Source organism: Blennius ocellaris, assembly GCF_963422515.1.
Source record: "Blennius ocellaris genome assembly, chromosome: 2".
Taxonomy (NCBI): Eukaryota; Metazoa; Chordata; class Actinopteri; order Blenniiformes; family Blenniidae; genus Blennius; species Blennius ocellaris.
Genome location: NC_137651.1, coordinates 3,783,389 through 3,801,916, shown reverse-complemented (window position 1 = coordinate 3,801,916; position 18,528 = coordinate 3,783,389). Strand labels below are relative to the sequence as shown.

At 40.5% G+C, this 18,528-nt stretch overlaps 1 protein-coding gene across 1 annotated transcript; it reads right to left on the bottom strand.

The window, feature by feature from the left end:
- Positions 1–112: 112 nt before the first annotated feature.
- Positions 113–17,923, bottom strand: LOC308136939 (deoxynucleoside triphosphate triphosphohydrolase SAMHD1-like; the record flags this gene model as incomplete). The annotated part of the gene is made up of 12 exons (XM_080505491.1): positions 113–118; positions 215–277; positions 680–795; positions 2,263–2,354; positions 2,484–2,575; positions 2,663–2,813; positions 2,920–3,020; positions 3,110–3,262; positions 3,554–3,615; positions 5,665–5,777; positions 6,397–6,557; positions 17,825–17,923. The coding sequence occupies 12 exons, from the start codon at positions 17,921–17,923 to the stop codon at positions 113–115; spliced, it is 1,209 nt and encodes a 402-aa protein (XP_080361617.1).
- Positions 17,924–18,528: the final 605 nt, after the last annotated feature.

Here is an 18,528-nt window from a genome sequence, read left to right as displayed (position 1 = left end):
TCGATAATAACACATTTGGCCAAGAGGATCCTTGTCTCCCTTCCCAAAGTCAAATATGAACGTCTAGAAGACAAAATGAGGATGAAAAGTTTTATTTATAATAGCATCCAAACTATTCCTTTGGGAGAAGGCAACATTTTACAAATCAAATGAAGATGAAGAAAATCTAATATTTCAATAAGGTGGAGTGAAATTATATAATCCAGAAACTCACAGGCTCTTCAAGGCTGCCAGGAGGCAAAAGGTCTTTTTCCAGTTTATTGATCAGCTCTTCTTTCTGGGTGAAAGAGGCAGGACCATTCATTTCAAAGTCATTTCTGCAGCAATGTTCATTTTAGTCAATAATCTGAACTCTGTTCTTTTTCTTTACCTTCTTGTTGCTTAGAGTGTCCTGTGGTGAGTTCATTTTGTTGTGTTGATAAAAGAATAAGTGAGAAAAGGAGGGACAAGACAGTGATTCATGAAACACAGAGTAACGATGCCTCTACATCAAGCTCACGACAGTGTTTTTCCCAAGTTTTTGATCATTTAAGTAATATTACTGTACAAGTCTGCCCAGCTGTTATAAGAGATATACTTTCAAAGGGGATGAAAACACACTATTCATATATTGGTAGTTCATCCGATAGTCAGTTTTCCCTGAAGCATAATGTAATACAGACATAGGATTGCAGCACACCTTCTCTTCACCCACAAACTTGTACAGGCTCCGTTTGTGGATTCTCTGCAGTATCTCTCTTGCCTCGATCATGTTCTCTTCATCGGAAGAGTAAAGGATTTTCTCAAACACGCCATCTATAGGACATAATAAGAAGTCAAAATGACACATCAATGACACATTTCTGGTGCCAATTTACATCTTCTCCTCTGTATCACACATAAACATTTTGATAAACGCTTACTTATTGAATACTCTTCATAACATCGTAATGATTTATTTTTAATGAATGACTTAATTTCTACTTGTAATTAATATTTAACAAAGACAAATAGAAATAGAAATTCAAACAGATCTCAGCCAAAGTATAGGTTGTCACACTTGAGTCTGCGTTTGGGAGGATTTTGTATTTTGATTTTAAATATCTTGAAAAAAGTCACCAAATGAATAAGTGTTACTTATAGCAGTGGTGTGCAGTCAGGGGCAGCAGGGCTAGCACTGCTTGCCCTGTCAAATATGATATTCTTTTTTCTTTCTTTTTTTTAATCATTAAAAAGTGATTCTGAAATCTGTGTCTGGAATCAATTAGGCTGATTGTTCACTATGCAACTTTATCTAGAAAAGGAATGGTTATATTTTGTGGAGCTCAAATCTCCCTTGTCCTATAAACGCATCACAGCTCCTTTCGTCTGCCAGGGCAAAGAGAGGAAAGCATTGTGAACCTCTGATCCAAGCTGGACGCTGATGTTGGGTTAAAATGTTGTGACGGTAACATCAGCCAATCAGATGTTGATGTGTTATTGACTGAACGCCCTAGGACAAGCAGAGTTTCTCTTGCTGGTCTTGGTGTCTCACTGAAATGAGCTTGACTGATTGGCCCATGGGCAGGTGGTGATGACACTGTAATTATCTGCTACTCTGGAGTGATGATTTACTAATTTAACAGTAAGATCAGATGATATGATAGTGAACCTGCTTCAGTGACCTTTTTCAATTGTGAGTAGAAAAAGACGGACACCAGAAATGGATGAGCTAAACTCAGACCAACAAAGACTTTGTGCAGCATTTTACAGCAGGATGGATTTAATCTACAAGTGACGGGTGAGTGCGAGTATTTTATTAAATTTTTTTTAACTTTCTCTGGATTAGATTGGCGCTGCTGTTGGCATTTGGGGCTGGTTTTGATTGTAATGTGATGTTTCCCATATTGCTCCTCTCATTCATCTCTGCATAGCAGACAGACGAGATCGCATGCATGACAGTAGTAGACTTACACGGTCTGATGGCGAAGCTGCAGTGTCTTGATGTGTTGTGGTTGTTGATCAGCTGTCATGTTGGTGTGGATGAAGTACTGATGCATAGTAGTGGCCTTACATTGGATTCTGATTGTGTATTTTCTGTAGGACATAATGTCATAATGTGCAGGTGCTGCATTGGCTGTATTGGCATAGGCAACTACACCTTTTTTGGAAGGGGGGGGGGTATTTTGTTACTGCTGGCCCTGACTGAAACATCACTGCACACTACTAATAGTCATAATCACAGCAGACACAATGTGGAGAAAAGAACGATATGATGTATTTTGAACAATGTCATTGAGTAACCTGTCAGCTTGATGTAATCCTCAATGTTGTCTTGGTTGGTGGGTTCAGATAATTTGAGAAGCGGTTTGGCACCTTTGAAGGCCTCAGTGATCCTGGATAAACAGGTTAAGCATTTCTTAGAGCTTATGTTACTGCATGCTCTATTCTGAGGAGAATCACAAAGCAATGCAAATGATTCATATCAAACAAGAGACAAACACTGACAGAAGGAGGACACTTACATCAGTTCTACATTTTGGGTCACTTTGTGCTGGCAGACTCTTCTGTGGAGACTGTACCTTGAGTAGAACATGTCGTACAGATTGCCCTCATCCTGCCAACACCACATCTTACACTTTAGTCACAGCAACTCAGGAGAATAATATTTGTTTTGATTCTAATAGAAAACAAGATTCATCACCTTCTCTCTCAGACAGATGTGATTCCTTCCATTCACTTTACAAACCCTGGCAAGCAAGAAGTAGCGCTGATAATCAAAGGTGTTCTTGAGACCCAGGTGGTGGCAGTCCTTGAAATTAAGCACAGTGCGGATATGAATGAGTGAAATTGGTCTGAAGGTAAATTATCCAATGTTGTACTTCTTCAGTGGAAGTAAAAAACAATAGTTCACTTTTCAATGTCAAAAACTGATTAATTGTTGTATGAAACTTGATTCACCTGTCAAGGTAGTCAAACTTGTCCACATCAATTCCATTCAGTTTGTTTGCCACAATTTCATACAGGAAAGACTTTTCCTCTCCACGACCTTTAAATTCCCACTGTGAAGGAAACACCAGTATGATGAAATGAGACGCTAACAAGAGAAGTGTACTGATTTCATGATATTTGTACAAGAGTGGTCCAGTACCGGGTTCTGCTTTTTCACTGGATTTATCATCTCCTTGATGAAAGTCAGGTCTTTTTGCAGTTGTTCTTTTTTTAAACCATATTTCACCATCTCGTCTTCCAGACCATTGTGTTCCACCAAGTGGTCAAACAGCCACTCTGATGCCTTCTCATGCTACAAGTTACACAGACAGATATTAGTAAGAGATGTGAAGTATGAAGTCTTCATGAGCTATCAAAATAGTTCATATGGTTCCCTGCATAAGTTTAACAGATTATTTTTTTTATTTTGACTTTCATCTTATTGGCGTTTATCTCACTGTTGCTATAGCACTATCGTTATGTTCATTTTGTCATTTTTAAATGTATGTTATACATTATATTTTTTTAAAGAATCTATAATCATTGAAAAAAAATATAGTAATTTATAATTATATATGTTTCAGAGTTTTACAACTGTACTTACCTTCCATGTGTTGTCATGACTTTGTTTGACCTTATCATACAGGTGAGAAAAGGGCCCGTGTCCTAAATATTGAAAAACAAATGGGTTTTAACCTCATAGTTATTATGTGCTAAGTGTTAAGAGTTAGACAGTAGTGATGTTCCAAGCTCAATATGATTAAAATATGGTTGATAGTTATTAGCGAGCTGGAATACGCACGCGCAGCACAGTGCCAAAGTTTCGGCAGGACAATGTAGTTTGGCCAGGACGGTTGGCATCGCCCAAACTAATTTCTTCGGCCAGAGGGAGCACAGTGGTAAATTTATACAGTGCTGCTATGCTCTCCAGTTAGTTGGCAGGTTAACAGGCAGGATGACAGCCCGAGAGACGATAAAGACATTTTCACAACTTGCATTTGAGGATAAACATCAGCTTTCAAAATAATGGGAGACTAACATCTAAACTACTCGACTTTCAGCGAAGGACAGGTCAGAAACTTGTTCGTACCTTCATGTCAATTTGCAACACAAAAGTGGCTTCAGCACGATGGACAGCTCTGCTGTCAGAGTTTTCATTTTCTCCATGTTGTGTTTCCAACATGAACAATGGATGTGCTATCACGTCATGAGATACATGTTGGGAGAGTCTGGAGACTGCAATTGACTAATTGTTTAAGTTTCTTTAATGGCGTTTTATAATCTTGATTTTGTTAGATGAACACTTACCAGCCGAAACATATTGTAGCATCACCAAGCTGATCGCTGTAATGCATTATGGGAGTAAACTTGGTGGTGTTTCAAATGTCATTATTTGGGGTTATATTAGGCTTGTAAGTGTTGGTAATGATTGTGTGGAGTTGTGTTTTTGTTGCTTAGTTCATGTAGTTAGTTAATTGATCTAGTTTAAGTCAGTCTAATATTGGGAAGTTGGCAACCAGGAGTGAAGAGGGTTTTGTGTGTCATCTCGGCCAGCCACTGTGACCCAGTTTAATGTGTTAAATTATGAGCCTCATGCACTTGATAAGTACATTTCATTTATTAATCTACGGCATTGCCATAACTATTGTTGGTGGTGACATTGCAGGTCAAAAGAAGGTCCTTCATATTTCTTTCCTGACTCCTGTCACTGTGAGTACCGAGTTTCCGGGGCAAACTGACACAGACACAAGCAGTGCAGTCTCTAAACGCCCCCCCTCCGTCAATCACAGGCCAATGTGCTCTCACTGTGGGTTCAAGGAACACAAAGGAATTGCAACCAACAAACATAATCACTAAACCTTATAGTTGCAACAAGATCATAACTATGGAGATGTAACACCGTTTTTGTAATTTCTCTGAGTTAAAAGCTTTATTGGCATGAAGCCCCGCCCCTTTTTAAATCAATCAATCAATCAATCAATTAATCAATGAAATAGGGGCAATATCGAAAGGTTGCATAGAGCAGGTAGTGCATGTAAATAAATAGATTAACAATGCAACATCAAACTACAACTGCATCACCAGGTAAACAAATAGCAGTAATAGTAAAAATGTGATAATAAAACCTTGAGTCAGTTGTAGAGAAGAGATACAACAAAGAATGAAGGTTAAAATGTGTAACAATGTATCAGCAGACGTAGGAGTCCAGGCAGTGATTAGCAGCTTCTGGCAAAACCAGTTGTCCTTTTTAAGTTGGCAACAGTTGAAAGTAACTAAAAAAAACTCACTTGTAATCCAGCTTAGTTACTTTCAAAAACATGTAATCAGTAAAGTAACTGAGTTTCTTTTAAATGCATAACTAGTACTCAGTAATCAAATTACTTTTTTCAAGGGAACTGTGGCACCACTGTCAATAATATAGCTTTGCTCAGTTTTTTTCATGATGTGTAACTACATTTGGGGGGTTTGTGATAAATTCCCTCCAATAAAAAGTTCCACCACATGAGCTATCACTGAACTTTTCCTTCACTGAATAAAGGCAATAACTTTTTCTAAAGTATGCTGTTGCCTTCTGAATTGTGCAACACTTATAATTTCACATTTGCATTTATTCTTTGTTTTATACATTTTATTTCTCAAGCACTTAAGCATTTAAAAATATATCTCAAAATGCGCAAAATTATGTTTCATGAAGGGAATTAATGCATGACTTACCCAGATCATGACAAAGACCTGCAATTTGCACACATAGAATATCTCTATCTGTGATATCGATATTTTGCCTTGATTGCAGATTGTACGCCAACTCTCCTGCCAAGTGAGCCACCCTGTATAACCAGACAAACAGCATGCACATACAAGAACTATAATTGCACTTCAGCTTTGTTTACTTTGATTGATTTTTATGTCTCTTCATGACTCTTCAGCAACTCAAAGGAGCTTCATAACTGATGAAGCCTCTCGGATGAGGGATTAAATGTCTTCTGAGACATGCTGCATGGCCAAATCCAGTTGAGAAAATTCATTGCACATATCAAAATCATTTATTGTATATGTGAAATTGTGGAAAATTAATGAAATCAAATCAAAAGAAATTGACCCGATTCAATTGCTTAAATGAGAATATACATGACAAACAAAGATCATTATAATCATTCGCTTTGGGTCGGACGTCATCACCCTTCCTGAAGCTGGAACCTATTCCTGTGTATGTGCAAACTTTGTCAATAAGTACAGTTCCTCCCAATTGACACATCAACAATATATCTGAAGAGGCTCTGATGAAAAACAATGATTCACCGTGAAAAAAATATTGGATTTTATATATATATGATTATCTATTAGATATAGGATTCAACATAAACATAATTTTAAAACATTTGAGAGCCAGCTGAAGTGTTGGATTATTTGATGATCATATTTCTTTAATCTATTACGTGTACATACTCAATTGAGTGTTCAAACCGGCTGTGGCTCCCGCCAGGGTAAACATAAGAGACTCCTCCAAGTTGCTTGATGCTTCGCAGTCTTTGAAACTCAGGTGTGTCTATGATTTTGACCAGGAGTGGGTGTAACGCTATTTGTCCATGAACAGGATCATGAAACACCTTTTAAAAACAACAAAAATAAAATTAGTCAAAACCATTTCCCATCCTCATCAAAAGAGTGCAACTAAAGTCAGTTGTTTTCATGAAGGCAGTTTGCACTGCATTTAATTCATTTCAACCTGCATTCCTTCCTCTCACCACAATATGTACGATTTCGTGTTGACTAACACAAGACAAACAAAAGACTAACAATAAAAGCTAAAAACACAAAACTTTGATTATCTAAATTGCTATTCTCACACAGTGATGACATCTGAACAGTTTCTTATTACCTTTCCCTCAGCTCTGAAGTGGGGTCGTCATTGCATGGTTGAATAATAACATGAAGAAAAAACAGACAAAAACAGACACATATATCAGACGTTTACATCTAAAAACCCAAAATGTATATACATACATACATACATACATACATACATACATACATACATACATACATACATACATACACACACACACACACACACACACACACACACACACACACACACACACACACATATATATATATATATATATATATATATATCTCGAGCCACCTACTCAATGCCTCCAGCCTTTGGCACAACCATGGTTGCAGTTTGATTCCTGGGAATAGACAAGCATTTAGTCATATTAGGTTTAAAAAAAAGGCTCAGTTCAATCATCAAACAAAGAAACCTCTCTCTCAAAGACATATTGTCTTGATAACCAAGCTGTGATATCAAACTATAACTTTGTTATACCGAATAGAGATTTATTTAATGACTGATGGAACATGACACTGGAACCATCATTCATTAGAAATATTTTCAAAGAAAAGAATCTCACTTCATACTTCAGCATATAAAAACCAAATTCCAGATCAGATTTGAATAATATTTTTTCAGAAGTACATTTCACATGGAAAAAGAAAACAAGTATCCACACAATGACAGAATGGCCTTTATACTTACAGAATGTGGTTATTTTGCTGGTGAGATGATTGAAGAGAAAATTAGTGTGAAGTGAGATTGATGTGAGCTAAGTGATGTCCACCTTCTGTTGACTGAACAAGAACATGTGCATGCTCTTATACCTGTGTGTGTGTGTGTGTGTGTGTGTGTGTGTGTGTGTGTGTGTGTGTGTGTGTGTGTGTGTGTGTGTGTGTGTGTGTGTGTGTGTGTGTGTGTGTGTGTGTGTGTGTGTGTGTGTGTGTGTGTTGGGTGTGGAGAGATAGGCCGGTCCTGCAATGATCTCAATCAAAACAAAATAACATCAAGACAGTCTTCTTTAGTCCAGGAAAAGAATCTTTAAAGGGACACAAATATTTGTTTAATACATCCAATGACAATCACGTGGATGATTTGACAAACTGCCCAACTTCTCACAGGAAAGTATTGCTAATGTGATATCCTTCACACATAATTGAGCTACACATCAGAATCTGTTGTTCTGTGCAGAGACCCTCCGGGGAAGCTGTTCTCTAACCTCACTCCATGCCACTATTTCCTTTCATCTTTAACACAACAGCTGCATGAAGGTCTGGACTGGTGAAGTGATCTGCAAAAGAAATAACAATAGCACTTGTTAATGCATTGTGTTATGCCTTGTTCTCACTAAATGTTAACACTGATTTATCCTTTGGTGACAACTTTTGTTCCAATCCAACTTTAATTCTAGTCTTAAATACTGATGATATAAAATATTAGCAGGTTTTTACGAGTATAAGAAAATCTACACCGATCACACAAAACTATGATCACATTATCAGTAGACTGTATTCATACAGCACCTTTGGCAGATAAAGGTCACAAAGAAATATGAACACGATGTAAAGTTTTAAATTGTAGAGCTTTTACCCAATTACAGACACGTAGGAAGTTAGTGTTACTCCATGCATTGTGATACTTTTAGATTAAATTGATCTATATCTACTTCTCATCAATACTTTAACTTTTATCTCGGTTCTTTTGGATTAAATTTGATCTGGATGGATCTTACATGGGTGGACACCAGACATCAGGCACACACATTTTGTACAATAAATTACTTCTGCTTACCTTTTTCAATTGCAAAGTTGCAGAAAATTACTGTCAAGTCATACACAGACTTGGGCAAGAGTTTGAGAACAGGTTTTGTGACTTTGATCAAGTTGAACCATGTATGTCATTCATTTCCAATTCAAATCATTGATTGATTGATTCAAAATAAATGCAAAATAACCTCCAGCTCAACGCCTAAAGGGCTGCACCAAACTTCTGGTTCCTTGTTGACACAGAAACATACAGTGGCGTGTGCACAGCAGCTATGAAGAATGCTAGTCTGCTTGGGTCAACCTATCTCTGTGAATCAGTGTTTTCTGCCACTTGGGTAGAACATGGCTGTGAAAGCTTGACAGTTTGCACATTCAATAAGATGTGTTAGTTCAAGGTGTTTTAGTTCAACTATGGCAAAACCTGTGTGGTTTCCTGTGGCGTCCCTGAAACAAGATGTGTAACTTGACATTGCAACTCTGATCGAGTGCATCAATGAAGCATGTTTTGTGTTTGTTCTTGATGACATTCATGTCAGAAAACACTGACACGCTAACAGTAACACATGCGCGTGGAGGCGTCTTCCTGGGAAACAGAAGAAGATTGAGTGCCAAGCTTTTTTACTTAAGTTTGCTGTGAACATTGCACCAGCAACACTGGGGGAGAGCGGTCTGAGCGATTTTGAATAACAACAGATTGGAAGTGTTGGGATTTATGGTTGGTAATTAGCATAAATAATTACTGTAAGTAATGGATTACTGAAAGTAATAGATTACTGAAAGTAATTTAGGAAAAATTGGAATTACTAATGAAGTAAACGGTTAGTTACTCATCAGCAACTCCTAGAGTAATTGAGTAATTACTCAAAAGTTAATAAATTATCAAAAATAATTTATTAATAAAAATTATTAATTTGCATAAATTGGTTATTTATCAAATAATAATTAAATCGGGGCACCACCAGCTAAGCTGGAAATAGCTAATACCAAATTTCAGTCTCGTTTGTCAAAAAGGGTTATTTAAGTAAAGTTAATATTTCTGTGTAAATATAACAATATTAAATAACAAGGAAGGTGTGAGATTCGAGCACAGACTGTTACAAACCAGTGAATTGTCAACAATAAATACACAATGATAACCAAGAATCGATCAATTCAGTTAAAATGCGTTTATTAACAAAAAGTATTTATTCAAAAATAATTCATAAATCATTTATTAAAACAACACAATTAAGTAATAAACAATCAAACACGAAGATCTAATCTATTAAACAGCAAACACTATGTACAAAGAAAGAGGGTGTGTGTGTATGTGTGAGTGAATGTGTGGAAGCCTGAGTGGGATGTAATGACCACGAACGTCCACCAGGTGGCGGCAGGCGTTGGAGGGTCAGTGTGTGTGGGTGTAATGACCTCGAACGGACGCTAGATGGCGGCAGGCGTCTAGTTCGAGGCAGTAACCGGAACGACCACTAGGGGCGCGGCGGCGCACGGAGGGAGAATGCAATGACTCGACTTGTCCACCGAGTGGCGGTCTTTCAAGAGATTGCAATCACCAACGCGGCCACCAGAGGCGCTTGGCGCACTCTTTCTGGACAGCGTGACGTCACTGTGCTCGTGCACGGCTCGTGAGCCTGCTTGGAGCGCGCCTGGGGGCTCGTGGTGAGAAATCCCAGGGACAGTGAACTACACACGGTCACAGAAGCGGGTGGAGCGGCACACAGGAACAGCTGTTTGCTGAGTTTGCGCCGCGGTTAGTGGAGCGGAGAGAAAAAGAGAGAAAAGAGAGGAAGGAGGGGGAGAAAGGAGGACAGATTTGTCCAACTACACAGTCCGTGTGTGGAACTGTGCAGTTTTCCACCAGTCCAGTTATAGTCCAGATATGGGAATATGTAGGGTCTAGACAGAGAGAGAGAGGAGGTTCACGTGGATGTAAATCCAACGCGCAGACACAGATTGGTTGGAAACAGGGATCGGCGTCCCTGACTTCAACACAATAATAAAACACACAGCAATATTACAGTCACGTTATTGTCATTGCCTGCCCAGACTCTAAGCCTTACTCAGTTTGATGAGGGTGAACGTGCTGCCGGCGGCAGGGAAAGTGCGTTGATTTCCCGGCTGGAGCTTGTTTTTCTCTCTGGCGTCCCAGGTAAACAAGCTCAAATGGTCTGTGGACAGGGAAAGGTCCACAGGATGATCCGAGGAGGATCAAGCGCTTCTTTTGAGGAGGGGGGAGAAGAAGCGGCTTCAGGTCTGCATGCGGGAGGAGGGTGCGCTGGCAGCTGCACACTCGGACTCCGGTGAAGAAGAAAAAGGGAAAAAGGGAAAAGTAGAAGTAGTTCCACGGTGGTTCTCGGCTCGTCCGGCCGGGTGTGGAACTCCGGGCCCGGTCAGCGGGCACACGTGGCACTTCGTCTCCGTGCGAAACGGATGCGTCCGTCTTTACGCAGGTTTCAACATTGGAGAGGCAGAAATCACCCCGGCGGGGGTGTTTTATACCCCTTGTTGTGGTTTCGTGTTACCGGTGGGCTCTGGGTCATGTGGACCAATCCTGACGGAGGGCCCGCCCTGGACATTCCAGCTGGTGAGGGAGCTCTCAGGCTCCCCCTGCCGTTGGCCTCTAGTATTGCACCTTGGACGGGGGGGTCCAGGGGGTGATCACGTGACCAATGGCAGACTTTTCAGTTGTAGGCATGTGGTCCTTTGTTCTCAAAACGTGGTCTCCCCTCCCCCTTCCATGAGGTTGAGTGGCCCCCAACAGAAGTTTATCAGCTAAACAAAGGGAGAAAAAGTGATCTGGACACTTGGTTTGTGGGAGAGGTAGTGGAGGTGCTGGCCGATGACCTGTACAGATCCGGTATAAGGTGCTTTTGCTCTGCTTCTTCCTGGACGGAGTGCCAAGGATTAGTTTGATATTTGGTTGTTGTGTGGGGCTGGTTTGATTTTCCAGGTGAAGAAGTAAGTTTGGAGAAAAAAATTGGAAATCATATAGGGGATATTAATAGTGAAGGTTCTGTTGATGAGTTTAATGATTCTTTGACTAAAGTAATTCTTGATGTGGCTTTAAGCCATGTAAAGAAGTCCCAAAAGATCGAGTAATGTTCCTTGGTGGAATAATGACAAGGCATTGAAAGAAAGAAAACAAGCTTTTAAGCTTTTGCGCAGACATGCTACTCAGGAAAAGAGTACCTTGTGCATATTCACATGCAGCCGTCAGGACTTTCATTTCTGCCAATTGGCTAGAACATGGCTGTGAAAGCTTGACAGCTTGCACATTCGATAAGGTGTTGTCTTAGTTCAAGGTGTTTTAGTTCAACTATGGCAAAACCTGTGTGGTTTCCTGTGGCGTCTCTGAAACAAGATCCGTCAACAAACAGAGTAAGATTTACCACTATGGGCTGATTGTATAAATCACCATGTACCCGCATAAAGTTGTCTGTTTCCTGTATATAATCATGAGAGGTACCCTCATCTGGCAGAACCATTTTTGTGGCAGGATTCACCGTTGCACAGCGTTGGACAGTTAATTCAGGAGAAGCAAGGATCACTTCATATCCAGTCCGTCTGGCTTGGGTTAAAACAAACCTTGGGCTTGTTAATGACATATGCAACTGATGGGATGTATATTGCGCTACTTGATGTCCCATAGTTACACTTGAAGCCTTCATGTCTTGCAATAGCACTGCATTTGCATAGCCCATCAGTTGTACAGACTTTCCTGTCCGGGTCCCATCTTAGGACCTTTCTGTACACCTTTTCCCACCTCGGGAAGTATCTTTTGCAATCTCTACCTGTTCAGACCTGCTTCAGACCCCAGCAGTAGCCGTAGAATTGCAGTGTGCTTCTATTCCCTCGTTGGGAATAGTTTTAGCACCTCTACCCGTTCAGACCTGACCTCAAGTCACTCAAACACAGTGCAGTATTTGATTGATACTTAATGACAACGGTAGCCATAGAGGCCTAAATTATGAGGTCACTGTTGCATCCTGAACTACATCTATTACTCATTACTACTTTAACTTTTATGTAGGTTCTTTTGGATTAAATTTGATCCGGCTGGATCTTACCTGGGTGGACACCAGACACCAGAATGCAAAATGTATGTGCCTGTCCTTTGAATTATTCAAAATAAATGCAAAATAACCTCCACCTCAATGCCTAAAGGGCTGCACCAAACTTTTGGTTCCTTGTTGACACAGAAACGTACAGTAGTGTCAGGGTTTGTGAACTCAATTGCACGGCGGACAAGAAGCTCAGTTCGAAAGAGTTTTAATTTTGAAAAACATAGCAGAAGCAAAGTCAGGCAGTCCAAGATCAAAAACCAGAGCAGGCAAAGTCAGGCAGGCAGGCATAAGGTCAAAAACACACGAAAGGCAACACGAGGGAAAAAGGCGGGTACGAATGGTGTAGAAACTCTGACGAACTGCCAACAGAAGCTGGAAGAGAGGGAACTAAATACACACACTAATGACAATGACAGACAGCTGTGATCAGGGAGGAGGAAGCAGGAGTGCACAGGGGCGGAGCTAAGGGGAACACAGGAGGGGAGGAGAGAAGGCAGGATCATGACAAGTGGTGTGTGCCCAGCAGCTACGAAGAATGCTAGTCTGCTTGGTTCAACCTATCTCTGTGAATCAGTGTTTTCTGACATGAATGTCATGAAGAACCAACACAGAACCTGCTTCACTGATGCACTCAATCAGAGTTGCAATGTCAAGTTACACACCAGATTACAATACACTGGTGAACAGCATACAAAGCCAGTCTTCCCATTAGAAACAGGTTGTCAGTGGCTACATGGCAGTGACATCGAAAAGTTTAAATGTTGTGAATAGAAGTTAAGTTATTGAGATACTATCTAGAGACAGTAACATGATTTTCTTTTTTTTATTTATTAAAAACATTTTTTTTTTAAATACAACAGAGTCATTCCTAGATGCTTTTAACAGAGAAAATAGAAAAGCCCAACATATCCACATGAGCAAGCAGGTTTATTTGTGAATGTGGAAAGGAAACACTCCCTCTAATAAGAGGGAGTTTCTTGCAGAAACCAGACTCAGGTAGTAGAGTAGCAGCATTCTGCTGACCGGTTGGGGTGAGAGGATAGAGGAGAGGAGAGGAGAGGAGAGGAGAGGAGAGGAGAGGAGAGGAGAGGAGGTGATTAAACCATCCTGAGCTGTACTATGTCGACAGTACCATGATTTTCTAGATTAAACCAGCCTGGGCAGCTCTACCATGGCAGTAACATGATTTTCTAGAAAGAGTATAAATTAGCAAGTAGGCAAAAAAAAAAAAAAAAGTAAAAAAAATAACAACAATGATAACACATGCAAAAACAAAATGACAAACAAAGAACAAAAACATGATTTTGATCATTGGAAGAACAATAGCAGAAAACAAGAAAAATCAGCAGCAAATCTCATCGATGAGGAGTGGAAGTGTGTGTGTGTGTGTGTGTGTGTGTGTGTGTGTGTGTGTGTGTGTGTGTGTGTGTGTGTGTGTGTGTGTGTGTGTGTGTGTGTGTGTGTGTGTGTGTGTGTGTGTGTGTGTGTGTGTGTGGCTTGTCCACTGGGTGTGGGAGAGAGGAAGAGAGGGCAAGTGAATTACAGAAAAAATACACAAACAGTGAGGATTATATCTCTGTTGATAGTATTTACTGATTGTGATTCTGTATACCAGTGATTCCCAACCGGGGGTACACGGACCCCTAGGGGTACGCGAGGGTATTGCAGGGGGTACGCAGAAAGATTATAAATTAGCCTACAGTATCCACACACACAAAAAAAAAATTATGCTCTATTATATTGTATGAATTTTAGTAAGGCCATACGTTTATTTTCCATGAGTAGCAGTTCGTCCACAGTGATTGTAACACTACAATGCACATAATATGAAAAGACTATAAAGTGGCGCGCTTTAAAAAAAAAAAAAAAAAAAAAGGTTCACGTTCTTGCTGCGGGCGCGCACGATTCGCGAAGCTAGCTACCTCTAGCTGCATACCGACTGTAAACATGGATGCATGGCTAGGCAGGAGTAAACGTCCAGCTACCGCTACTGCTACCGTCGCCTCGGACGCAGGCACAGGGGAGCCCAGTGAAAAAAGGAATTATGAAAGACTTATGAAAGACAAGCAAGCGCAAGTGTCTCATTAAAAGGTATGTTTTTACACTCACAATAATTGTTTTATTTAAATGAGCAGTTGGATAGATAGAAAGACAAAGGGTTAAATATAAGTACACATTAAGGCGAATAATCACACACGAGAGAGGGTGTACTTTTCACATGGAAACCAGCTCAAGGGGTACACTGGTCAAAAAAGGTTGGGAACCACTGCTGTATACAATACATAAAAAGACTCAAATGAGGCTCAATGAGTCCATACATTTCCCACCGATCGGAAAAAGAAAGAAAGAAAGAAAGAAAGAAAGAAAGAAAGAAAGAAAGAAAGAAAAAAAAGAAAGAAAGAAAGAAAGAAAGAAAGAAAGAAAGAAAAAGAAAGAAAGAAAGAAAGAAAGAAAGAAAGAAAGAAAGAAAAGAAAGAAAGAAAGAAAGAAAGAAAGAAAGAAAGAAAGCCGTGTTTACAGTTTGACTGCTGAAGATGGATCCAGTGAAAGCTGTTGTTTTTACGTTAAATTCTACCAGCACTCCACTTCTTTATCGGTCCAAATAAACTAACCGTGTGCCGTTATCACTGAAGAAGAAATAACTGTTTTTTTCCAGGATTCTGTTGGGCTGTCATGGCTTCATGCTTCTTGTTACACTGCCCCCTACAGGTTTGGCTGCTTATTGTAGTTGTGAACCAGGACTTAAAAAAATTTATAAAAAAAAGACATTTCATTATTCAAGTTTGTATGTGGTTTATGTAAATGAAGATTTTTTTTTTTTTGTAAATGAAGATTTTTTTTGTAAATGAAGAGTGGGAAATATGGATTTTTGTAAATACCCTGCTGCTACGTGCACTAGCGGAACCAATCAGAGCTGGGCCAGGGACGGGCCACATGAAATGTGCGATAGCTTCCTGCACTTTTTTTATTGATAAAGTTGCTACCGCGAGGGCTCTCATCACCACACTTGCATCTGACCCCTCTGACCACGTTTCTCCCCCAGCTGTGCTTAATGCCTTTGAACCAGTGTCCTTGATTGCACTGCAAAAAGTGGTTGTTCAGATGAAGCTATCCGGCTCTCCCCGTGACATTGTCCCGCCTCACTTTTTTAAAGAGGTTTTTCCTTGTATAGGGCTGTCAGTTCTGGCCATTATTAACAGCAGTTTGTCTTCTGGTGTTGTCCCCCAAAGTTTTAAACATGCTGTGGTGCAACCCCTGCTTAAGAAACCTGGTCTTGATCATGGTATGCTAGCCAACTATAGACCTATCTCCAAGCTGCCTTTTATATCAAAAATCCTGGAGAAAATTGTCCATGCTCAGTTGAAATCATTCCTAGATGAGCATGATATCCTGGAGGTTTTCCAGTCTGGTTTTAAAACATTGCATAGTACTGAGTCAGCCCTTTTAAGAGTTTTTAATGATATCCTTGTGGCGGTTGACGGCGGTGACCATGTGGTCCTTGTCCTGCTGGACCTGACTGCAGCGTTCGACACTGTGGACCACAATATTTTAGTATCTCGTCTGCAGCACATAGTGGGCATTGGTGGTACTGCCCTAAATTGGGTCAGATCTTATCTTGGGGGAAGATCCATGAGTGTACTCCTTGGTGGCTCTGAGTCCCACACTGCGCCACTGTTATATGGGATTCCGCAGGGTTCTATTTTAGGGCCACTGCTTTTCTCCCTGTACCTGCTTCCCCTGGGTGCCATTCTGAGGAAACACGGCATCTCTTTTCACCTTTATGCAGACGACAGTCAGATTTATGTGCCACTGAAAAGGGACAATGCCTCATTGAAAATACTTCTGTCTTGCCTTGAAGACATCAAAACCTGGATGTCGCTGAACTTTTTAAAATTCAATGAAACAAAGACGGAAGTGATGGTGTTCGGCCCGAGTGTCACTAGTGAACCGCCCTCGGCCGATTTCGGCCCACTGAGACAATACATAAAGCCGTTGGTCTCCAACTTGGGCTTTAAAATGGACAGTGATTTTAAGTTGGACAGATAGGGGCTATAGTGAAGTCCAGCTTCTTTCACCTGAGGCAGCTGGTGAATGTAAAGCCCTTTCTGGCACAGAAGCACCTAGAAGCAGTAATCCAAGCTTTTATTACATCTCGGCTGGATTACTGCAACTCACTTTACTTTGGAGTCAGCCAGTCTTCCCTCACCCGCCTCCAGTTGGTGCAGAATGCTGCTGCTCGCCTCTTAACTGGGGCACGTAAGAGCGAGCACATCACCCCCATTCTGGCTTCCCTCCACTGGCTGCCTGTGCATTTTAGAGTCCGTTTTAAGATTATTTTATTTGTTTTTAAATCTTTAAATGGTCTGGCCCCGCCTTACCTCTCTGAGCTTCTTCATCCATACGCTCCTGGTCGGTGCCTCAGGTCAGCTGACCGGCTGCCCCTGAGGTACCGAGGTCCAAACGGAAGCTCAGAGGGGAAAGAGCCTTTTCCTCTGCCGGTCCTCACCTCTGGAATGCCCCCCCCCCTCCCCCTCCCTGTTAGACAAGCCCCCTCACTGTCCGTTTTTAAAACTCGTCTTAAAACACATTTTTATTCTTTGGCTTTTACTTCAGCGTGAGACTCTGGTCTGGTTTTAGTGCCTTCGTTTTTTGTTGTTGTTTTAACCTCTTATGTCTTGTTTATTGTTTTAACATCTTATTGTTTTAATGTTTTTATTTTGCGACTTATATTTTTATTTATTTACAATGTACAGCACTTTGTTTCAGCTGAGGTTGCTTAAAAGCGCTTTATAAATAAAGTTGATTGATTGATTGATTGATGACCGGGTCCTTTAAACCCAAATAATAAATCCCACCATATAACGTCATTTTACAATATACACATGCCTGCAACAGCGGGGCTTAGAGCTTCTGCACCATGGAGAGCAACTATGTCATTTTAAAGTCCTTCAAACGGACATGAAGAACAACAAACCAAGAGAACAATAAAAACATGGCCCCAAATAATAAAACAAGACAAATTGAAAGAATTTCAGCACCACGGACAGTGACCACACCATTTTAACACTTTAACTATTTCAACTAATGAGAGCACAGCAGGCTACTCGCCTATATCAATAGCTATAAAGTTTAGTAAAATTGGCACAGCAGCCCACATGTTCACCAACAAGCACAGTTTCAATATGAAGTACTAAAGGCCTTCTCACCTCTATTTGAAACATACAACGAGCCTTGAGCTCCACGAACTCGTCCACGATGTTCTGTATGTCCATTTTCTTTGCTCTCTCATTCTCTATGGACAACATGACAAGTCCACTCAGTCTCTCCTGACCCACTGAGCTCCTCAAGAGGTTTTAATGAGTTTTAACTTGGAGAAAGAGGTCTGAGGTTGCTATGGTGACGGGAAGAGTCACAAGTAAAAGGAGGGCGGTGCAAACTTCACTGAATAGAGACGTTGCTGTTGTGTGGTTGAGAAAGAACATTTTTGCCTGATCTGCAATAGACTTTTGCTTTGGTATCTGAGACACAGCAGACCGATAATGTTCAGTTTTATCTGTTTATCAAATGTGTGAATTCAATATTTGAACAGGGACGGTGCAAAGGTTCAGTGGACTTTGTCACTTGAGAGTTGGAGGCGGAGGGTGGAGGAGGTCGTCTCGCAGTGCGTCCTGAGTGCATGACTGTACCGTGAGCGGTTTTTGTCAGGATTTACAGCCATAATGTAAAAATACACTAAACTACAGCATGTATCATGTATGCATAATGATAAAATAAGCAATATAAAATCTATAATTTCTTTATTTCACATGAAGAAATCTCATCCCAGCCCCTCCCGAAGCTCCGCCCCCCCTGGCTATGTGTAAATGTGGCCTCAATCACAACTCTGCCCTGCATTGGCTCTGGAACTGAT